Source organism: Lathyrus oleraceus, chromosome 4 (assembly GCF_024323335.1).
Source record: "Lathyrus oleraceus cultivar Zhongwan6 chromosome 4, CAAS_Psat_ZW6_1.0, whole genome shotgun sequence".
Classification (NCBI taxonomy): Eukaryota; Viridiplantae; Streptophyta; class Magnoliopsida; order Fabales; family Fabaceae; genus Lathyrus; species Lathyrus oleraceus.
This window is the reverse complement of record NC_066582.1, coordinates 424390456-424411915: the sequence shown is the minus strand read 5'-3', so window position 1 is coordinate 424411915 and position 21460 is coordinate 424390456. Positions and strand designations below refer to the sequence as shown.

Genomic DNA, 21460 nt, shown 5'->3' with positions numbered 1-21460 from the left:
TGAGTTCATCTGTTGAGAGAAGTTGTATACTGATTGTTATTGAGAATCCATGAAGAATGTTGAAGATGAGATGAATGTTGAAGAGCTTGAGTAAGAACTGCAAAAAGGCCTTTGAGAGAGGAGAAAATTGAGAGAGAGAGAGTTAGGTGTGTTCGTGAGAAAAAAATGTGCAATTGTGAAATGTGAAAAGTATATATACCCAAATTAGGGCGAATGCAAAACGACACAAAAGTGGGAGTTTAACAGATAACACATAAACCAAGTACGCATGCTAGAGAGGAGAATGATTACAGCTCATAAATGATGTCTAATCCCAAAATCAGTACACTGCTCGAGGAGATATCAAGAGACTGTTTCTCGATTACTGCTAGACAAATGTCTAGAAGTTCCAAGGTCAGACGCATGATGTTCCACGTGTTACTTTATCTGATCTTCAGGAATACCAAAGGGTTGGTTCCTGGAGATTTCTAACTCAGATGACTTCTAACTGGTAGTAGCATCAGAGTCAGATACAGAATCCAGCTATTTACTTCAGAGTCTTACTTTGCTATCTCAAAGGCACATTTCATTCAGGACAAGTTTGTATGTTAAGATTTTTTAAGATAAAAGAGAATCTATCTTCAGCAAGGGGTTCGGTAAAAATGTCAGCCCATTGATGGTCTGTATCAATAAATTTTAATGTTACTACCCCTTTCTGAACATAGTCTCTAATGAAATGATGTTTTATTTCTATGTGCTTAGCTCTGGAGTGCAAAATAGGATTCTTACTTAAACAGATGGCATCCGTATTGTCACAGAAGATAGGAATGTTACTCTCAAGGATTTGAAGATCTTCTAGTTGATTCTTCATCCAGAGCATCTGAGTAGTGCATAGTGATGCTGAAATATATTATGCTTCTGCAGTGGACAGAGCTATGGTTGATTTCCTTTTGTTGGCCCAGGATATCAGATTCTTTCCCAAGAGCTGACAATTCCCAGATGTACTTTTACGTTCCATTCTGTCCCCTGTGTAATCTGCATCACAATAACCAGAAAGTCTATACTCTGATGTTTTCTCATGCATCAGGCCCATGTTAGGAGTTCCTTTCAGATATCTGAGTATTCTTTTAACAGCTGTTAAATGAGATTCTCTAGAATCTGATTGGAATCTGGCACAGAGACATACACTAAACAGAATATCAAGACGTGTAGCAGTCAGATAGAGAAGAGAGCCTACCATACCACGATAGAGCTTCTAACAAACCTTCTGACTAACTTCTTCTTTTTCCAGAATGCAGGTTGGATGCATAGGTGTCTTAGCAGGTTTGCATTCCGCCATTTCGAATTTCTTCAGAATGTCTTTAATGTATTTACTTTGATGAATATAGGTGACTTCTGAAGCTTGATTGACTTGAATTCCTAGAAAGAACTTTAGTTCTTGCATTAAGCTCATTTCAAATTTTGCCTGCATTAGCTCAGAGAATTCTTGACATACAGAAGGGTTAGCTGAACCAAAAATAATGTCATCAACATATATCTGGCATATCATGAGGTCATTATTAATGTTTTTACAGAAGAGTGTAGAGTCAACTTTCCCTCTAATAAAGTCATGTTCCAGAAGAAAATTGCTTAGCCTTTCATACCAAGCTCTAGGAGCTTGTTTTAATTCGTATAAAGATTTCTTAAGTTTAAAAACATGTTCTGGACAATTTGAGTTTTCAAAACTTGGAGGTTGATTGACATACACTTCTTCTGATATATAACCATTAAGAAATGTGCTCTTGACATCCATTTGATATAGTTTGATAGAATGATTTACAGCGAATGAAACAAGTAAGTGAATAGATTCTAACCTGGTGACTGGGGAAAAGGTTTCGTTGTAGTCAATGCCTTCTTGTTGACTATACCCTTGTGCCACCAGTCGAGCTTTATTTCTGACAACTTCGCCTTTTTCATTTAGCTTGTTTCTGAACACCCATCTGGTTCCAATAATGTGAGTGCCTTTGGGTCTAGGAACAAGATCCCAGACGTCATTCTTTGAGAATTAATATAGCTCTTCTTGCATGGCTAGAACCCAGACATCGTCTTGAAGTGCCTCATCACAGGAAGTAGGCTCAATCAGAGATACTAATCCTAGAGTAATTTCTTCAGGTGCCTTGAATGTTGACCTAGTTCGGATAGGTTCATCCTTGTTTCCCAGAATTAAATCTTCAGAGATGTTGGGGCGACTTTTTGATTTATTTTGGATCGCTGGGGCTTTAGTTCCATCTGAACTTTGTATATCAGATACTTCTGGTGCTTTGATCTTTTCGTCGGAACCTGCAAGAGTAATCTCTATATCTGCAAGTTTCTCAACTGCTTTGACTTTTCAGGGTCAAGCTTATCATCAAATCTGACATGAATTGATTCTTCCACAATTTTGGTTTCTATGTTGTATACTCTGTAGCCTTTAGAGCGTTCTGAGTATCCCAACATAATACCTTTTTGTGCTTTTGAATCAAACTTGTTCAGATGTTCTTTAGTATTCAGAATAAAGCAAGAGCATCCAAAAGGATGAAAATAAGAAATGTTGGGTTTTCTTCCTTTACACAGTTCATAGGGAGTCTTCTCCAGAATAGGTCTTATGGAGATTCTATTCTGAATATAACACGTTGTATTTACTGCTTCAGCCCAAAAGTGTTTAGCCACATTTGTTTCATTGATCATGATTCTGGCCATCTCTTGGAGTGTCATATTCTTCCTTTCTACAACTCCATTTTGTTGTGGAGTTCTAGGACAGGAGAAATCATGGGATATTCCATTAGAATCAAATAGTTCCTCAAAAAATTTATTTTCAAATTCTCTACCATGATCACTTCTGACTCTGATGATTTTAGAGTCAAATTCGTTTTGCACTTTGGAATAGAAGCTAGTGAATACAGAGTGAGACTCACTCTTGTGCTTTAGGAATTTTACCCATGTCCAGTGACTAAAATCATTAACAATAACTAGTCTATATTTATTTCCATTGACTGGTGCTGTTTTAACAGGACCAAACAGATCAATGTGAAGAAGTTCCAGAGGCTTAGAGGTAGAAACAATATTTTTCTTTTTAAAAGATGATTTTGAAAAATTTCCCTTCTGACATGCTTCACACAGAGCATCTAAAGAAAACTTCAGCTTAGGTAGACCTCTGACTAACTCGAGTTTATTTAGCTGAGATAACTTTCTCATGCTAATGTGGCCCAAGCGTCTATGCCATACCCATTGCTCTTCATGAACAGGCATTAGACATTTTACATTTTGTTCTTTTAAGTCTGAAAGATTTATTTTGTAAATATTATTTTTCCTCTTGCCAGTGAATAGGACTGTTCCATTGTTCTGATTAATTGCTTTACATGTTTTTTGATTGAAGATTACATCATAGCCGTTATCACTTAATTGACTTATTGATAATAGATTATGCATTAATCCTTCTACATAGAGAACATCAGATATAGAGGGAAGAGTACCATTGCCAATAGTTCCGGAGCCTCTGATCCTTCCTTTCTGATTTCCTCTGAAACCTACGAAGCCAGCATCTTTAAGTTCTAGGATTTGGAACATATAATTTCTTCCCGTCATGTGTCGCAAGCATCCAGAGTCCAGGTACCATGAATGGTGTCTTAACTCTGCTGCATAAGATATCTACAACATAAACAATCTTATCCTTTGGTACTCAGAATCTTTTGGGTCCTTTGTGATTAGTTTTCCCAGAGTTTCTTAACACTTTGGGTTTTCTGGCATTATCAAAATGTTGTGCTTGTGTATATGTGTAGTGATAAGAAAACAGAGATTTAGGTTTGTCATTAGTGGAAGATGTATCTTCACTAGGGTCATACCCAATTCATCTTCTATTATTTTGACTAACCCCATAAATCATGGATGCCATTCTGCTTCTCTCTATCCCATTCTTCAGAAATTTTTGAAAAGATTTTTCATATTCATAAATTACTGTGTTTAAAGTTTGTGGAGCTTGAGATAACGCTTCTTCAAGTTTTAAGCATTGTTTATTTGTGGAATCTCTTTCTAATGTTAAAATTCGATTTTCATCTTTTAGATTAGAAACTGTTATCTCAAGTTTACCACATTCTTCGAGGGTTTCTTCAAGAACCTCTTTTACAACTTTAAATTTTTGTTTAAGTTTCTGATATGAGTTTAGAGTTTCAGACAAGCATGATTCAAGGTCAGAGCGAGAAAGATCAGAAAATACCTCTTCGGATTCAGATTCTTCATCTGATGTATTCCTGGAGGTGGTAGCCATGAGTGCATCATTTGCCTGTTCATCAGAGTCTGATTCTGAGGAATCTGATCCACTGTCATCCCAGGTAGCCATCAGTCCCTTTTTGGTTCTGAAGGAACTTTTCTTGAAATTTTCTCTTTTAGAGGTTTGTTTCTTCAACTTGGGACATTCGTTTCTGTAATGACCTGTTTCCTTACATTCATAACAAGTTATATCTTTGTTAGATTTACCTCTTGAAGTTGATTCTGATCGATATCCTTTGCGTCTTGGTTTTCTGAAGTTATTATTCCTTTTTCTCCAGAGTTATTTTACTCTTCTGGTTAAAAGGGATAATTCTTCTTCATCGTCAGAGTCTTCCTTTTCAGAATCATCAATATCTTCTTCTTCAGCCTGGAAGGCTTTGTTTCTATCTGATTTGCGTCTTTCTGATCTGGACTTTAGTGCTACAAACTTGATCTTCTTTTGAGGCCCATCTTCCTCCAGTTCTATCTCGTGACTTCTGAGTGAACTGACGAGTTCTTCAAGGCTGATGTTGTTCAGATCCTTTGATAGTTTTAAGGTTGTGACCGTAGGTCTCCATTTCTTTGGCAAGCTTCTGACGATCTTTTTGACATGGTCCGCAGTTGTATATCCTTTATCTAGCACTTTGAGTCCTGCAATTAAAGTTTGGAATCTAGAAAACATTACCTCTACAGCTTCATCGTCCTCCATTTTGAAGGCTTCATATTTCTGGATTAGAGCTAGAGCCTTTGTTTCTTTGACTTGAGAATTTCCTTCGTGAGTCATCCTCAGGGAGTCAAGTATTTCTTTAGTTGTTTCCCTGTTGGTGACCTTTTCATATTCATTGTAGGAAATGGCATTGAGTAGTATCGTTCTGGATTTGTGATGGTTCTTGAATTCACGCTTCTGATCATCTGAAATTTTGCTTATGGGAATAACAACTCCAGCGTCTGTCACATGTGGTGTGTAGCCAATTGTGACAATATCCCAGAGATCAGCGTCGTAGCCCAGAAAGAAATTTTCAATTCTGTCTTTCCAATAATCAAATTTCTCTCCATCAAAGATTGGAGGTTTAGCGTTGTAACTATCTCTTTCATTTGTGTTGGCCATAGTTTTTCTCACGCTGGATCTCTCTACACTGTTAAGTGTTTGATTAGAAAATCAATAACAGAGTCGAAGCTCTGATACCAACTGAAGGTTGAGAAAAACAAGAAAGGGGGGTTGAATTGTTTTGGAAATAAAAGCTTTTTCAAAAATAAAAACACACAAAATTTTATACTGGTTCGTTTGAAAAACAAAGCTACTCCAGTCCACCCGGCCAAGGTGATTTCGCCTTCAAAAAGGACTTAATCCACTAATCTTGAAAGATTACACAACCAATCGTCTAAGAGAATAATCTCTTAGCCCTCTCAAGTATACAAACTGCGCAGAGTCACTTGAGGAAATAGTTTAAGCAAAAAAGTTGTAATGTAAAGTGCTTCTAACAACAAGCAAGTATTACAAAAAAATATGAGAGCAAAAGATTTTCATGTAAGAGCAGCAGCTCGTGAAAATAAGAGAGAGTGTGAATGATATTTCTGTGTGTCTCAGGTGTATCTCTCTAGAGAAGTAATATGTCCTTTATAGTAGTTGTGAAGGACCGTTGGAGTGATTGATAGAATCTTGGTCATTGAAGAATAATTAATGTCATTACTTCTGTTGTTTCTTTCTAAAACCATTTTGTCCGCCTCTTTAATCCTTTCTTTAAATACTTCCTTTCCATAATGAGATTTCTTTCCGTTACGCGTTCTGGACTTGTGAATCTTCATCAGAGTCTTGATGTACCAGAGTTAGTCTTCAGAGGATGATTACGTCTGACTTCCTCAGAGCTTCTCATAGTTCTAGTCTTCTTAAGTATCAGAGTCTAAAACTAGTAGTCTGTTGGAGCTTCTGACTTTTTGTTGTCTCTCTTTGATCAGAATCAGAACGTTCTGGACGTATTCCTTTCTTAGTGGCGTCTGATCATCTAATACTTTATATCTGACATAAGTTTGTATCTGATGTATGGTCAGAATCCTACGTGAATGTTCAGAGTCCTGCATGAATGTTCAGAGTCCTGCACACATAGAAAAAATCTCGTTAAGGTGCCATTTTGGGTTTCATCCTTTGTTATCATCAAAATCTTAGAGATTTATTGTAGAACCAACTTTGTTCTTACACAAAGATGGCCTTATCTGATGGATGTAGTCTAACCCTCCTGGTCGAACCATATTGTTGATGGTCGAAGCCGAGGCATTTTGAGGATTATACAATGGCCCAATGGCCATTGCATCATCACTAAAAATTGACATATTAGTATGAGGGCCACCCATCATCGACGTTGGCATGCCATAAGGGTATTTCCTATTATCCATTGGCATTGAGAACCCAAACAGATGCCTTGTGACCGCAAGGTTAAATATGGTATTCCTTGGATGTGGTGGGGGTGTTATCTTATGTGATGGTACTGGTGTAACTGGCCTCAACGATACCATCGATGGCAGTTGTCCTAACGGGCATTGAAATAACTGCCTCTTCAACTATCGATCTGACTGGTTGTTCTACTAGATTTTCGAGATTGTTCTATGAACTGGTGTCATCTATAGGAGGACATGTCATTTTTTGTAAAGGCTTTTCACTTCTTAAACACATACAAACTACCCAGAACAATTCATGAACGCAAACACAAGTTTTGTAAGAGAAAACTTATGAGTATCTATAAAAGACAAGAGTTTAGCACATGTTTCATTGGACGTGCCAATTTGTTTACTCGGGAATTTGGTAAACAATCGCTAGTCTTTTATTGAAAGTTACTTGCAGGATCAATTAGGGAATCCTAGGACATAATGCTAAAACCCTTTGTTTATAGTTTGTGTTAAGATCGTGAAAGATTCCGACGTGGTCGAAATAGTTAAGAAAAGTAGTGATTTCGACAATGTAGAAAAAACGAAAAAGTTTATAACATAAAGGTACAGTAACAATGCAGTTAAAAGGGAAATAAGGGTAAATTGACAAAGATCATAAACTGAAATGAAATACTTTGCATTTGAATGAAAAATGATGTTTCAAAATTCATACATTTCTCAGTGAACTCATTTCTCTCTAACGCTGGTACTTTGAGTATTTGTGAGATTTTGTAGTGAAATCAAATGAACACCTCGAATTTTGACACTAGAATCCCTATTTATACAAGTGTAAAATAACTGTTTTCTAACATTAATTTCTCCAGCCTTCGCCACGTAGATCCTTGCATGCGCCTTGCTTCTGAATGTTCTCCACGTGTTTCTTGGATAAGACTGAGAGGTAGTTATTTATTTGAACAAAACGCTTCTTCGCGTCCAAGTAATTGCTATTCGACGCAGTCGAAAATTCAAACCATCATATTGTCGAAATGCTAGAAGAAATGTTATTTTTTCCTGAAAAATCCTAAGTCTCATTTGCACCTCTTAAAACTTCGACCATTACACTATAACATTTCGACAAACATATAATTGACTTTGACTTGCTCCAAACCTTCTAATTGTACTTAAATTTTTCTCCTTGTCGAAAATCCCAACTGGGATATAATTAATCTTATAATTTGGAAGCCCGTTGTATTGAATAAAGGGGTATTCAAAAGTTCTCTCACCCCATGTTTGCTTATGATTTAATCTTTTTATATATGCAAACATTAATCAGATTCAAGTAGTTAAGTCCAATTTTGAGCTCTTTTGTAGGCTAACAAAGATAAATCTATAGTTTCATTTTCCAAAAATATTGGCTGTGATGTTAGAGAAAGTCTGAGTGACACTTTTGTAGTCGATAAAAAGAAAAATGGCTGCAATTGTTTTGGCTAAGCTTGACTGCTACTAGGGAACTATTTTTTATCAAATTAGCGACTTATTAAAACAATTCACCTCTTTGAAGAATTACAATTGTGATTACCCAATGTTCATGCATTTATTTGGTTACTGAAAGTTTAGAGTTTTTTTAATCATGTTATTTAAGCTGTAATAAAATGAGTGAAACCTTAAAACACCATACAAATACTTGATATAAGTTACAAAATACTAGTATAGCTTTAGCCTTTAAGCCTGTATGGTATAAAATTTAACAGTAGAAAAAGATAATAGTCCTGCAAAAGATTCCTAACCTCCAATGCAGTATATAGTGTCATCTAGTAATTCCTCTACAGAATATGTTCCTAATATTTATTCATCATACTCAAATCTTTTTTTATGAAAGAATAATACAGTAACAATTTTAATTGTACTATCTAGAATTTCTATTGATCTGCATAAGTGGTAATGCAATACTGATAAGAGCACTAATGAACTATCTGCTTTGATAATGTATCACTTAAATTATTTCTTTTGGCTGGGATAAGATGGAAGAATCAAATCTGGTCATCACTATTCAAGAATTTAACGACCAATCGAAATTCTGGTAAGATATATTAACTGGTTCACTATCGCTTAAGAGATGTGTCAATAGACCTGCTTTATTTGGTTCCAAGTAATTAACTATCCACTTGAGTATTTCTTGCTCTTGTCCAAAATCTCCACTGAACCTGCCAAAATGTTTTACAAGATAAGATACAAGGAATTTGAATTCAGTTAGAATCAAGGTTTCAAGAAAAACTCAAATTGCTTACCACTTGAAAATCCGTGGGAGATGAACAGTTCTCTTCTCTAGGTCCACTTCAATGCCACCATTCTCAAAGATCTCTCTTGCAGCACCTCTTAATTCATCTACAACTCTATTGGGTGAAAAGAACCTCACGTTTGGGCTAGATTTTGTACCATTACAAAGTCCAAAATGGAATAACGGGTTCAACTTGACAAGAGCAACCTGCAGTTTGTAAGAAACGGGTTAATCAATCTATCTCCATAATTATCATTTACATATTTTTATTTACTTTTGTGAAAGATAAAAGTGATTTTAGAATCAATCAATGATTTTGATCATTATTTGACATAGCATGAGCGTTTACAAGTCTGTTTGGAAAAACTAACTGAAAATTGATTAAAACAATTTACCTCTAACCGTTTATCTCCGGTGCTAAAGGGCTTCATTATGGAATATGGTGACCTCTGATTACATCTGAGAATACCATTTTCAATAATGGCAAGAGAATAAGGATGTCCTCCAATCAAATACAGGAAGTCATTGAAGAAGGATCTCCTATCAATTACACCTTCTGGGCTCCCTACGCTAATGACAGCATGTATGACCATGGCATTATATAAATTTAAGAAGAAGGCAAGCTTCTCATTTTCCGATAGTTCGCAGATATTGACTCGCTGCAAATCCTGAGTCATATTTACATACCTACAATTAGAATGAAAAATAGCAAGATAAATAAGTTATAACACTAGACATTAATATTCTGATGTTAAAGAGAAAAACTAGAGATGATGGAGACCACAAGGAAGCCACCCCAAATGATGAAAAACTTCTAAGAATCACCATTACAAGCTTTCATGTTAACTCCAATTAGCGCTGTAACATTAAGGTTTTTAATGTCGCTATAACTATAACACCATTATTTGACAGAAGTTATTTCTAGTATCAAAGATCACAACGTAATCATGATTTAAAACCTTGTCGGTGGTCAGATAATTAAAGATTAATAGATGAACTAATCCATATACTATTTTGTTATGAAATTAAATCCATTCCTGATGAATAATTGCACCAAAATAGAAATTGACCAGCGGGAAAGACTAAAGAAATGAGAAGGAACACAGGGATTATCAAGGTTAGGAGTGATCAAATGCAGAGTTACGAGATTTTCGCAGCCTTAGAGCCTATGATCGCTACTCACTTGCTCTCACAGATTTGATAACTGAAACACTTCCTATTGTTCTTTTCTCATACAAAAATGAAGCTAAGACTAACACTTATATAGCTAATCCTATCAAGGTAATTTCTAAAGGTTGCTATCAATCACATTAGTACATTATGTATCTATGTAAATAACCCAATACTATTTGATGATCCACTGGTTCTATACATCTGTCTTCAAATTATGCGGCAATTAAATGTAAGAATATATTTTGTGACTGAAAATATAAGAATAAATTAAGAATTATCATACCTACGAAATTCTTCGCTTTTGCTAATGGCCGCATAATCAACACGTCGTCTATCATCAGAAGCATAAGACTCAAGAATGGCAGACATAATCTTGGTAAGCCTGTCGCAAACTGAAGCTGCTGCCTTTGGTTCATTGTCATTTACGGCACCACGGAAATTAAAGCATTTTGGGGTAAATGGTTCATGCTCAAGGAAACGATACAAGTTATTTCCGTCTACAAAGTCATTATCCCTACAGAAGAAAGTTGATAATGCCAATAAGGATATTGCCAAAAATATTGTGATTCATATTTATATTGAAACAGGGTCTGGTTTCATTAGTCTCAAAAGCTCGTTTCTTACCCGGAAACATGATGGATGAAGTGCTTTCTGGATAACTCTTTTCCAATATCAACAGCCTGAGCAATTGTTCACGAATGCAATATTTATTTTAGTGGAACATTACAGTTAACAGAATTGAAAGTTGGAAGAACAGTTTAAAAATTGGGACCCAAAAAATCATAACTAGAGACATTCTTATATCAGACACCATTGAATTTCTTTGATCTACTCATAACTAGTTGAACACAGCAATTTAATTTGTCTTCATTATTTTAATAAAATAAAAAACTGTAAAATATAAAACAATTATTGAATAAAATATCTAATATTAAAGGAACACAAAGACATGGAGAAAATTCTGACCAACATCCAATATATGTTAAGTTTAGCAGAATGAAAGTCTATGTTTAGCATAATGAAAGTGTATGACAAGTTAACAGGAACAGTAATTTTGTTAAAATTCTAAAGTATAGATTTTCTCAAAGTGGTGGTAGTTCACCTTAATTTCATCAATCTTTCTTTAAAAAGAATCGATTTAATTGTAAAAAAAAGTGTTTTTAGGTAGTTGAAATATTAAAAAAGGCCTCAACAAAAATCAATATACTAGTGTGCCGTTCAAATACGGTGTATTATTAACATTATTATGACTGCTTCTATTTTATATGTTAGTCTTATTTGTTTTGAGATGCACAATCATTTGCATAATTTTTTATTATTATTCAGCTTAAATATAAGTTCCTTCATTTTTTTCTATTAAATATTCATTGTCATAGATTAATGCAAAATGTACATTTGGAAATCTTAGCAAGTGTAAGAGTCTGACGGTCGAAATTCCGTGCCCAACAAGTCAAGCCGGAGAAGATTATGACAACTGAAGAAACTAAAAATTATTCTTTTGTTCTTATCTATAAAAAATAATGCTATTCACATTACTTTTAAGATATGGCTTGATTGAATTTGAGATTAAAGATAGTCAACCGATGTAAAGTAATTTTATTTTGTCGTCAAATAAAAATTTATTAATTTACAATATCATCAATTTAATTTAAAATTAAAAATTTGATTTAACAGAATATATGTTTGTTGATTTAAGTAATTTTACACTGCGGGATAATTTTTTTTCCATTAAATTCATATAAATAAAATAATGAAATGATCCTATTAGATTTAATCAACTAATTAACCTACTTAAAAATTAAAATGAAAACAATTAAGCATTTCCACACACAATTTCTCCCCTATCTCTATTCCATATTCATCACTCTTCGATCAAAAAAATATATTCATCTTTCCCCAATTCATCAAAAATCTGGTTAATGAAAGTAAATAAAAAAAATGTGTCAATGATTTCATCATCTTCATCACGTGGAGAAAGGTTTCTTTTGTAAAATGTGGTGTAACTATAAGTTCTGGACACAAAACCTTGTTGGTAATAGAAGTGAAAACCACTCTTGGTTACGTATAAAACTTATTTATATTTGTATAAAGCAACCTCTCAATCTCAAGTATCATCGAGTTTTTGATGGCAAAATAATCAAAAAGTAAAACAATTAAAGAATAATATTTTATATTTGAATAATATAATAAAACAACCCCTCATGTAACCAAGTTGTAGGAAGAAAAAAAATCAAATTATTCATTTACTTGAAAAGTTCAAAATATGAAAACGAAACTATTTTATTACAAAAACTTTTTTGTCTTTGAAAACGTATATAATTATTTAAATATTATTTAAGAGGTTTAAAATAAGACTCTAATCAACAAGTACAACTTTGAGTAATTTTATATTCTTAGTTATAGTATTCACAATACATTTAAAAAATATTTCAAAAAAGATATTTAGTGTTATTTTATTCCATCATTAGTTTTCCTTCCAAATATTTTAATATAAACAAATTTTTATAATTTTATAAAAGAAATAAAAAACTACACTTATTATACGGTATAGGTATACGGTATACGAAGCGTACCTCGTTACGCGCGCACTTGAAGTGTTGAATCACAACCTCCACAAACTCGTTCCCTTCGAAACAATTCTTAACGATTTTCATTCTCCTCAACCAATCCTGAACGAACAATTTCCGCCGTAAAAGACTAACAAGTCCAACCATCTCATCCGTTCGATCATCCTCGATATTATCACAACCGTAGACAGGCGGTAACGGTGCATCATCGCCAGCAAATTTCTCAACCACCATCTCCGTCAACCTCCGATCAAACTCTCCGCTGTTTCGAAGCGAGTTCAACGCGACTAACCCTCCGATAAGCTTCTCGTTGAAGAAAATCATCGGAACAGTAGTATTTCCTGTTCTGTCTCGTAGCTCTTTCTCCCTCTCGCGAAACACGTCGACGTTGATTTCAACGAACTTCAGCTCTTTCTCTTTGAAGAATCTCCTCACCGCCGTACAGTCTCTGCATCCGGACTTCGAGAAGAACGTTATCCTCCCTTTCATCGCTGGTTCTTCCTCCGGTTTCACCTTCACAACAACCTTGAGACCTGAAAGATTGAATTCCGTCACTTCCTGATTCCGATCGTTATTCTTGATCATATCGTTCTCATCGCTCTCCTCTCTCTCCTCCATGGATTTTCTAAACGATGAAACTCGTTTTGCAATCGCGGTCGATAAATCACTGCTCCGCTGACGGATGAAGCTTCCGAAATCCGGCATAGTGCTGGAGACGAAGATACTCGGCGGAGATTCATCGTTTTTGTTTCTTTGAAAAACCTCCGGTGGTACCGGCGTCGGGAGAAGTGAATGAGGAGGAATAAACCCTACGTGGCCATCGTTTTTGCTATCTGCACCGCCATCACTGTAACTACTTTGGTTGTTAGTAACGGTTTCATAACCGTTAACGGGATTTTCAGGTAAAATAAAATCACTATGCAGTTGAACCGCTTGTGTTGGTTTCTCGGTTTCCGTGCCGTTAGCTTCGGGACCACCCATTGCTACGAATTGGAAAGTTACTGTGGGCGAGAGAATGAAATAAGAGTAGATGGTAATTAGGAAAAATTAATTAATATATATATATAGGAGAAAGAAGTGTTCTTTTGATTAGGAGAAAGAAGTGTGGTCTAATGGTTTTGTTTGAAAGATTCTTTAAAATATTTCAATTGGAATATACTAGAAAAGGTCCAATAGAGGAGCAGACAAATGTGTTCTTTTTATAAAAAAAATTCTTTGAGATTCATGTTTCTAGGAGGTGTTTTCTATATAAAAAATACGATTAATGAAATTTCATTAGAACAATCACTCTAATACGCCTAAAAAAGATAAAATTACTAAAATATTTTATTTCTAACATTAGTTGTTTTATATTTAATGTAGGTTTTAAAATAGTACACATAAAGTAACTAATATAAAGTAAGTAATGAAAATTGATTCTACTATTTTTCTTTTTTTTCAATTTTGGTTCTTATATTATAAAATTTAGATTTTTTTACCAGTTTTTAATGTTTTTTCAGGATTTTAATCCCTCTAAATTTGAGACAAATTTTTAATGACATTACTCTTATTTAGATGAGGTATCATTGCCAAATTACTATCAAATTATTCCAACTCATTTATTAATTTATAATATTTCATTCCTATTAAATTTATTTCATTAATATTTATAATATTAATAATATTTTAAATAATTAATCAAATTAAAAACGTGTTCTTCATTCACCCCGAAAACATGCTCCTCCAAACCCAAATTGAAGAATCACTTTCGTTTTAAATAGTTTTCGTCTCACCCTTCAATCGACTTCGTTCTTGTAGCGGTGAATTATAATCATCAAGCTATGGATAAGCAAGACATCAAATAACAAGAGTCGTCACCGCGCTTTTATTGTTTTCAAGGGAAAAGGGAAAAAGTACGAACAAAACTTAAAAGTAAGAAGTTTTCAAATCAAAACTAATAAAATGTCAGAGATTACAGGTAAGGGGGTTGGTTACACAGAGGGAATGTGTTAGCACCCAAAGTGTCCTAGGTACTCCTAGGGAGCCTTTTTTTGTGTGCATATGTATTTTGGACAAAGTAATGTTTACAAACAAATAGAATGGGGGGTGAGAAAAGAATTCATTAATTATATTTTTGTGTTTGACACGACCTTCGGACTTGTGCCTACGTACCAACATAAAAATGAGGGATCAAAACCCCGTAGTTCGTGATACAAATTTTAAAGTGGATGCATTGCTTTTAACAAAATTAAGTTTGAAAGGCACAAAAGCCTGAAAATGGTTTGAATGAGTTAGTTTTTTTTTTTGGCTTTTGAAAGTTTAGGTCAGTATAGTTAAGTCTATTTACAAGTTTGATTAAGAAAAGAAGTTTGAAAATGCAATGGCATGAGGCCAAAGTTTCTATCTTGCAAGGTGGTCAAAATTTAGAAAATAACAAGTTCAAACAAAGAAGTTTTTGAAAGGAGGAAGAGATTTAGAAATTAAAGAAATGGGGAGGAGATGAAGAGACTAATTCTATGCACAAAATTAAAAGTTAAGAGTTGAAAAGATCTGACCGATGGGTAGCAATCCAATAGGCAAGAATACCATATAGAAACCCCAAATTCCCTTGGATATCAGAATCAAGCAACAAACAATGCATACAATATTCACTTGAAGAGCAAGGCATCAAATAAAGATAGCCACATCCAAGCTTAGCCACTCCATGATCTTCTTCAGATTTGCCCATGTAGCAGATGAATTCCACAAGTCACGGGTTCAAAATAACAACTTTACAGTGATCATGTTGCAGATGAACTCAAAGGGATCTTGAAGGATGTATCAGAGGAAGTTTTAAATTGCAATCACTTGGTTTCACAAAAGTTGGAATTGGTCAAGTCCTTTAGCATAGGGAGGTTGCCTAAATTCTAAGTCCAATTTGTCCAAGATCAAGTCAACAGTCCACACAAAAGTTTTTTTAGGCTTTTTTGTTCTTATTATGTACACTAATGGTTCAAGATCACACAAACAAACAAAATATACACAAGCAAGATATATCACACAATATGGTCCAAATGGACAAAGGGAAAATGACATTAACATAAACAATTAGAATGGTATGAATAATGGCAAGTGAATAGAACTTTAAAATTTAAGTGCATTAAAATAAATGACTTGAAATTAAATGTTAGTTGTTAATGAGTTAGAAGTTAGTATTGTTTTGATTTTGCTTTTCATTTTAAGTCATTCTTTGAAGAACACTCAACTCACTTATCACAAGCATGGATCCTTGAGCCAAGTCATCTTCCAAAGGAAGGAAAAAATGTCAAGTTTCCACACAATACCATGAAAGGGAGGAGGCTTACAATCTCACTAACTAGAATGTTATGCCTTTTGTGTCAAAAAATTAGCGCTATGTTAAGCAATCATAATTGGACTTATGTAGAAGTCACAACTATTTGAGATCGGGCAATAGAATTTTGGTGTTAATGCATGTTATAGACATAGTATAATGGACTATGCTCATGAAACATACCACACACAAGAAGAATATGCAAAAGAGGTGGCCTAATCTCATTCATACTTATGTTGATTTTGCAATCAACTAGCCTTAGGATTTAGAGATATCATAGGCCAAATGAGATGAATGCATAAATAAGGGGAATGAGATGAAGAGGGGAGGGAATGGATTAAAACTCAAATTGGTCAAAGGAGGACTTTTACCAAATTAATATCATTCATTCATTTTGGGAGATGGAATGTACATTCCATCAATCCCCTAAATCCAATGATATTAACTTAACAAAGTCAAATCAACCTTGACTAAGGCCCAACAACATGAGTCAAACTTACACAAACCATCACAAGAGGTCAACACAATTATTTGGCATTTATTCAATTTAAAAATACTAAAATAATCCATTTAAATTAAATATGGTTTGTCAAATTCCTAAAACCTCATAAAAACACCAAAGAAATGGCCATGGGATTTATCATAGGTCAAACAAGGCCAAAGGACCTTGGAGAAAAAATTTCAGAATTTTTAAAGACTTAAAAGTATTTTTAAACAATTAAAGATATTCACAAAATCAATTAAGTCATGAAAAATATTAATAATGATCCAAAAAATAATTTTAATTCAAAATATGAAAGAGGAAATTATTTGAATTTTTTTGGTGAAACTCTCATATTTTTTTGGATCAGTATTAAAATTAATATGAATTAATGAAAATCAAAGGAATAAAAATTAAAATAAAAAAATCAAAAAAACGCGGACCACTTGATCTCCCTCATTAATTGAGGTGGCAGATCAAGTGGTCTGAAACGCGCATTCCACCAAACACACGAGTCAGCGCGTTGTACCAAGGGTAATCACAATGAGCACTGAGGATTAAAACATTTTGAAGGGATCCTGTGGCTGAGAGACGTGCCAACACACCGCCGGAGCCAGAGCTCCGGTCTTCTTCTCCGGTGGACCTCACCGGACTGGTCCACCCTCAACCATCACCAAAATAAAAAAAGAGGACATGATCTGAAAGAAAAAATGGCCTCTAAGTAACTCAATCTTCTTGCCTATATTGGTAGGACTTCAGATAACCAAAGGTCCAAGAGAATTGATGAGAATTGAGTGAGAATCGAAGAGATGGAGTTTTCTGAAAATTACCTTTAATATTGTGCAGAACTTGAGGTTGCTTGCTTCAAACACGATCTGATCACACTTGAGAAGCTTGCAGGGAGTGGTTAGCAATGGTTCAAGGCTTTGGATCCTGGAGTTCTTGAATTTCCAAACAGTTGAGATTCAAACTCAATTTTCAGATTGAAAATTATCAGGTTTTTCTTTAGAGTGAGAGGGTTTCAATTGGGGGGCAAAGCTGGCGCGCAAGGTGTGTTTGAGATGAGCTTAGAGGCCATGTACTTATAGCATGTGTGATTGATAATTGCACACTTGAAAATTTGCTAAATTTGGCAATGTGATGCCCAAGCTTGCATGGGCGTGTACAAGCCTATGAAGCAATCCATTTTGATCCAATTGCAACTGTATTGAAGTTCAAATGATGCTTGATTGGTAAGGCAATGTGAAATGGAGTTTTGGACATTTGATTTCCTCCAATGGTGCAACTATGTTAAAGCCATGCGCAGCCGTAGCAAACATCATCCAAAATGCATGAACTTGGGTTCTTTGGAAAGCTTGGATCAAGGGGAACAAGTTTGATGTTGAACACTTTTTCATTTGGAGCTTGGATCATGGTGAATTTGAAGGTGGTGGTTTGGAAAATTCAACATGTTGAAAATTTTTCTAAGTGTCAAGTCATATATCTCAATATTCCATCTTGCTTAACTTTTTATGTGAGCTTCAAATGAGAAAAGTGTATTCATCAAAGTTGTATCTCTTTCAAAGACCTTAAAAATGGTCACCAATTTCATGTCATATGGATTTAGAATGGTAGAGTTATGCATTTTTGAAGTTGAGGAAAATCACTTGTTCAATGGTATAGGTCAAAAATGACCTATAATGTATCCTCATATCACATGCTCATAAAAGTTGAATTAGCTCTAACTCCAAACATTAAAGTTGAATTAGACATCTTGAATTTGATTTTTCAACTTGGAAATTGTTCATCTAATAAAAATTGAGCAAGTTATGGCCTTGGGAAGTTGACTTTCAAATTAGGGTTTAGACAAAATGACCTATAATGTTTCAACATAGAAAATGATTTTCCAAGAAAAACTAGCTCTAGGTCTCAACATGAAAGTTTTTTATAATGTCATTTAGAGTAATGTTTCTCTTGGAATCATTTTCATATGGTGAAAATTGTAGGAGATAGGGCCTAGGGAGACCCAGTTTTGATCAAATGAATTCATCTGGCCAACCACCATCAACCAACTTGCTAACCTTCAATTATCTTGATTTTATTGGCTCATGGTATATCATATATGCATAAGATGATGAATTTTGAAATGTCCCTTGAGAAATTTGATCAATTGGTGAGATGGCTTATTGGAGAAATTACTCAAGATACCCATTCAAACTAGGGTTTCCAAGGCAAAACACCTCTAAACTCTTGAAGAAAACTTGATCAATATAACATGTAGGAATCAGTGGAACTCATATATGATGCTTATAACCATTCTTGGATCAAATTCATGGTTATACTCTTTGTCATGAGGGCTGATCACACTGAATCACACCGTGTTTTTGACTCGGATTTCACATGTTTATTAGGACTTTAATATCATTTTGTTTGTATTATGCTCTCTTTTATGTTGTTTTCAGATATTTAGCTCTTTCGGGACCCTTTTAGAAGAAACGAAGCAAAAAGACCTAAAATTAGGGTTTTTTCGGCAAATATTGTACACATGATGTTGCACAAGGCGACCGCTATAGGAGAAGTCATGACTCATCAGCCCTCAACCAGGAGGTAACCGCCACGTTCCCATGATCTTTCCCATTTCCACACATGGTGGGCGCCATGAAGGGATGGTGGGCGCCACCTTTGCAAATCACGTTCCCACTAAGGGGAAGTTGGAGGGCACCGTGGTCTTTGCAAGTTGCTGAAATCCTCTATAAATAGTTTGTTCCATTTCATTTTCAAATCATCCAACTTAGTTTACAACACTAAGACTATATTCTTCAACTATAAAGCGGTAATCCGTCACATCGGGGGGTTATCGCACCTTAGTGAGATTGAGTTGGGTCACTTCGAGTTGTTGTCGTCTTTATCTTCAGAGTCGGAGGTTTATTTTCCTTGTACCAGATTAAAAGCCTCCGTTTGGAGAAGGTTCGTATTTTATCGCTTTTATTTAATTTCTGTCTACGCTTTACTTTATTTAATTTTTGTCTCGCTTTATTTAATTTAATTTTTGTCTACGCTTTACTTTATTTAATTCCTGTCTCGCTTTACTTTATTTAATTTCTATCTACGCTTTACTTTATTTAATTTCTGTCTCGCTTTATTTTATTTAATTTCTGTCCACGCTTTACTTTATTTAAATTTTGTCCATGCTTTATTTTATTTATTTACACGCTTTACTCGTTCTTTACGCCTCACATTCTAAAACAACTTTTCATCATGATCAATATCGTTGTGTTTGTTGGTATTACCATGTCTGGCTAAATCTTTTAAAGGTTAGAATGTAAGGATCGCGGTTAAAGAGATGTTTCACATATTGAATCTGTAGAAATACTTTAAAGGTTGTTTTGATTTTTAACTTGAGTTTTCTGAAATAAACTTGGTTAGTTTTAACTATCCAAGGAGTGCGAAAGCACCCTGGCTTAGTTAACTAGGATTTTTTTATCACTTTAAGGAAAAACGATTTTTGAAACTATTTTCGGACGCGTTGATAAATTTAAAATCAGGAAACTCCTTGGGTAAAACTTTCCAAATCAAAATCACTTTTCAACTAAGTTTACGAGTCTTATTTCTTAAAAATAAGTTTACTACTTTAGCGTTCTGCGCACCTTTTATAAGTGAGAATAAAAGGCCTTAATTTAAGGGTAAACTCGGTTCTGAATACGCGAAAGCGACAGTTCCTGTTAAATGGATTCTTTTCAAGAGTAGAAAATATTGCCTCATAAGTAGTTCTATTTAGACAATCAAAACATCACTTAGCTGACGTGATATACATTCAAACCTATCTTTATCTACATTGCATTTATTATTTATCGTTATTTTGCAACCCCAATATCTCTTTTATATCGCCTTAGATAAACATCGTAACGATAGTAATCGATAGATTGATGATTTGGTCTCTGTGGGATCGATATTCTTTTATATTACTCTGACGCGATTCGTGCACTTGCAAATTCACTGATCAAGTTTTTGGCGCCGTTACCAGGGAACAACTTCGTCAAATTTCGTACCCTGTTGTTACACCGTCTAGACTAAGGCATTATTAGCCGGTAAATGCGAAGAACCCGTAGTACCGGAAATTTAGTAGATCCTTTAGCGGAACCCGAACTTTACACTCGTACACGCCTCTTACTCATCCGAATTAAGAAAGCTATGGCCGAGAGTCGCGACCGGAGACCTCTTAAGGAATTTGTCCAACCCTCTGACGAGGAACCTAGTTTGAGTATAGTAAACCCCTTTATTCCTGCCAACAATTTCGAACTAAAACCGTCTTTGTTGCAATTAATGCAATAGAACCAATTCGCGGGTCTCGCTACTGAGAACCCAAATCAATATTTAAAAGTTTTTATCCAACTGGCCGACACCGTTAAATCTAACGGCGCTTCACCGGATGCGATCCGTTTGAGATTATTTCCTTTCTCCCTCAGGGATAGAGCACGTTCATGGTTAGACTCACTTCCAACTAACTCAATAACTACTTGGGAAGACCTTAGGAGAGTATTCCTTTCTAGATATTTTCCCCCTAGTAAGACTGCTGTTCTTCGAAACCAAATAACTAGATTTACTCAAAACCAAGGAGAATCACTTTTTGAAGCTTGGGAGAGATATAAATAGCTATTAAGAGTCTGCCCACACCATGGCCTAGAACAATGGCTGATCGTTCATACCTTCTACAATGGACTCCATTACAACACAAAGATGAACATCGACGTTTCCGCAGGTGGCGCGCTGATGAAAAAACCTTACCCTGAAGCTTGTGACCTAATTAAGGATATGGCCCAAAACCATTACCAATGGGGAACTGAACGAGCATCAATAGAGAAAAAGGAGACCCAAGGTGGAATACATGAGATAAGCTCTCTGGACATGATGCAGGCGGAAATGGACGCTTTAGCCCTTAGGATCAAACGTATGTCTACAAACACTAACACCACAGTGGTAGTCCACACAGAGTGCGAAATTTATGGATATAAAGGACACGAATCGACGGAGTGTAACCTTTTGAACGACCTGAACACCGACTAAGTGAA

General features: G+C 35.0%; 1 protein-coding gene and 1 non-coding gene across 2 annotated transcripts; both read right to left on the bottom strand.

The window, feature by feature from the left end:
- Window positions 1–8293: 8293 nt before the first annotated feature.
- Window positions 8294–13796, bottom strand: LOC127075833 (uncharacterized). Its single transcript, XM_051017320.1, has 6 exons — window positions 12628–13796; window positions 10679–10734; window positions 10338–10568; window positions 9277–9568; window positions 8892–9088; window positions 8294–8807 (listed from the first exon to the last, which is right to left on the bottom strand). The coding sequence occupies exons 1-6, from the start codon at window positions 13600–13602 to the stop codon at window positions 8654–8656; spliced, it is 1905 nt and encodes a 634-aa protein (XP_050873277.1). The 5' UTR covers window positions 13603–13796; the 3' UTR covers window positions 8294–8653.
- A 7170-nt stretch (window positions 13797–20966) lies between these two features.
- LOC127077003 (small nucleolar RNA R71) lies at window positions 20967–21073 on the bottom strand. Its single transcript, XR_007786993.1, has one exon. It is a non-coding gene; the product is annotated as a small nucleolar RNA R71 (small nucleolar RNA).
- Window positions 21074–21460: the final 387 nt, after the last annotated feature.

Excerpts from the sequence above, each read along its gene's own strand:
- LOC127075833 (XM_051017320.1), bottom strand. The coding sequence starts at position 13,602 with ATGGGTGGTCCCGAAGCTAACGGCACGGAAACCGAGAAACCAACACAA. Across the intron at positions 10,569-10,678 it reads TTCATCCATCATGTTTCCGG|GGATAATGACTTTGTAGACG; the intron begins GTAAGAAACGAG and ends TTTCTTCTGTAG. Across the intron at positions 8,808-8,891 it reads CTCCCACGGATTTTCAAGTG|GTTCAGTGGAGATTTTGGAC; the intron begins GTAAGCAATTTG and ends ACATTTTGGCAG.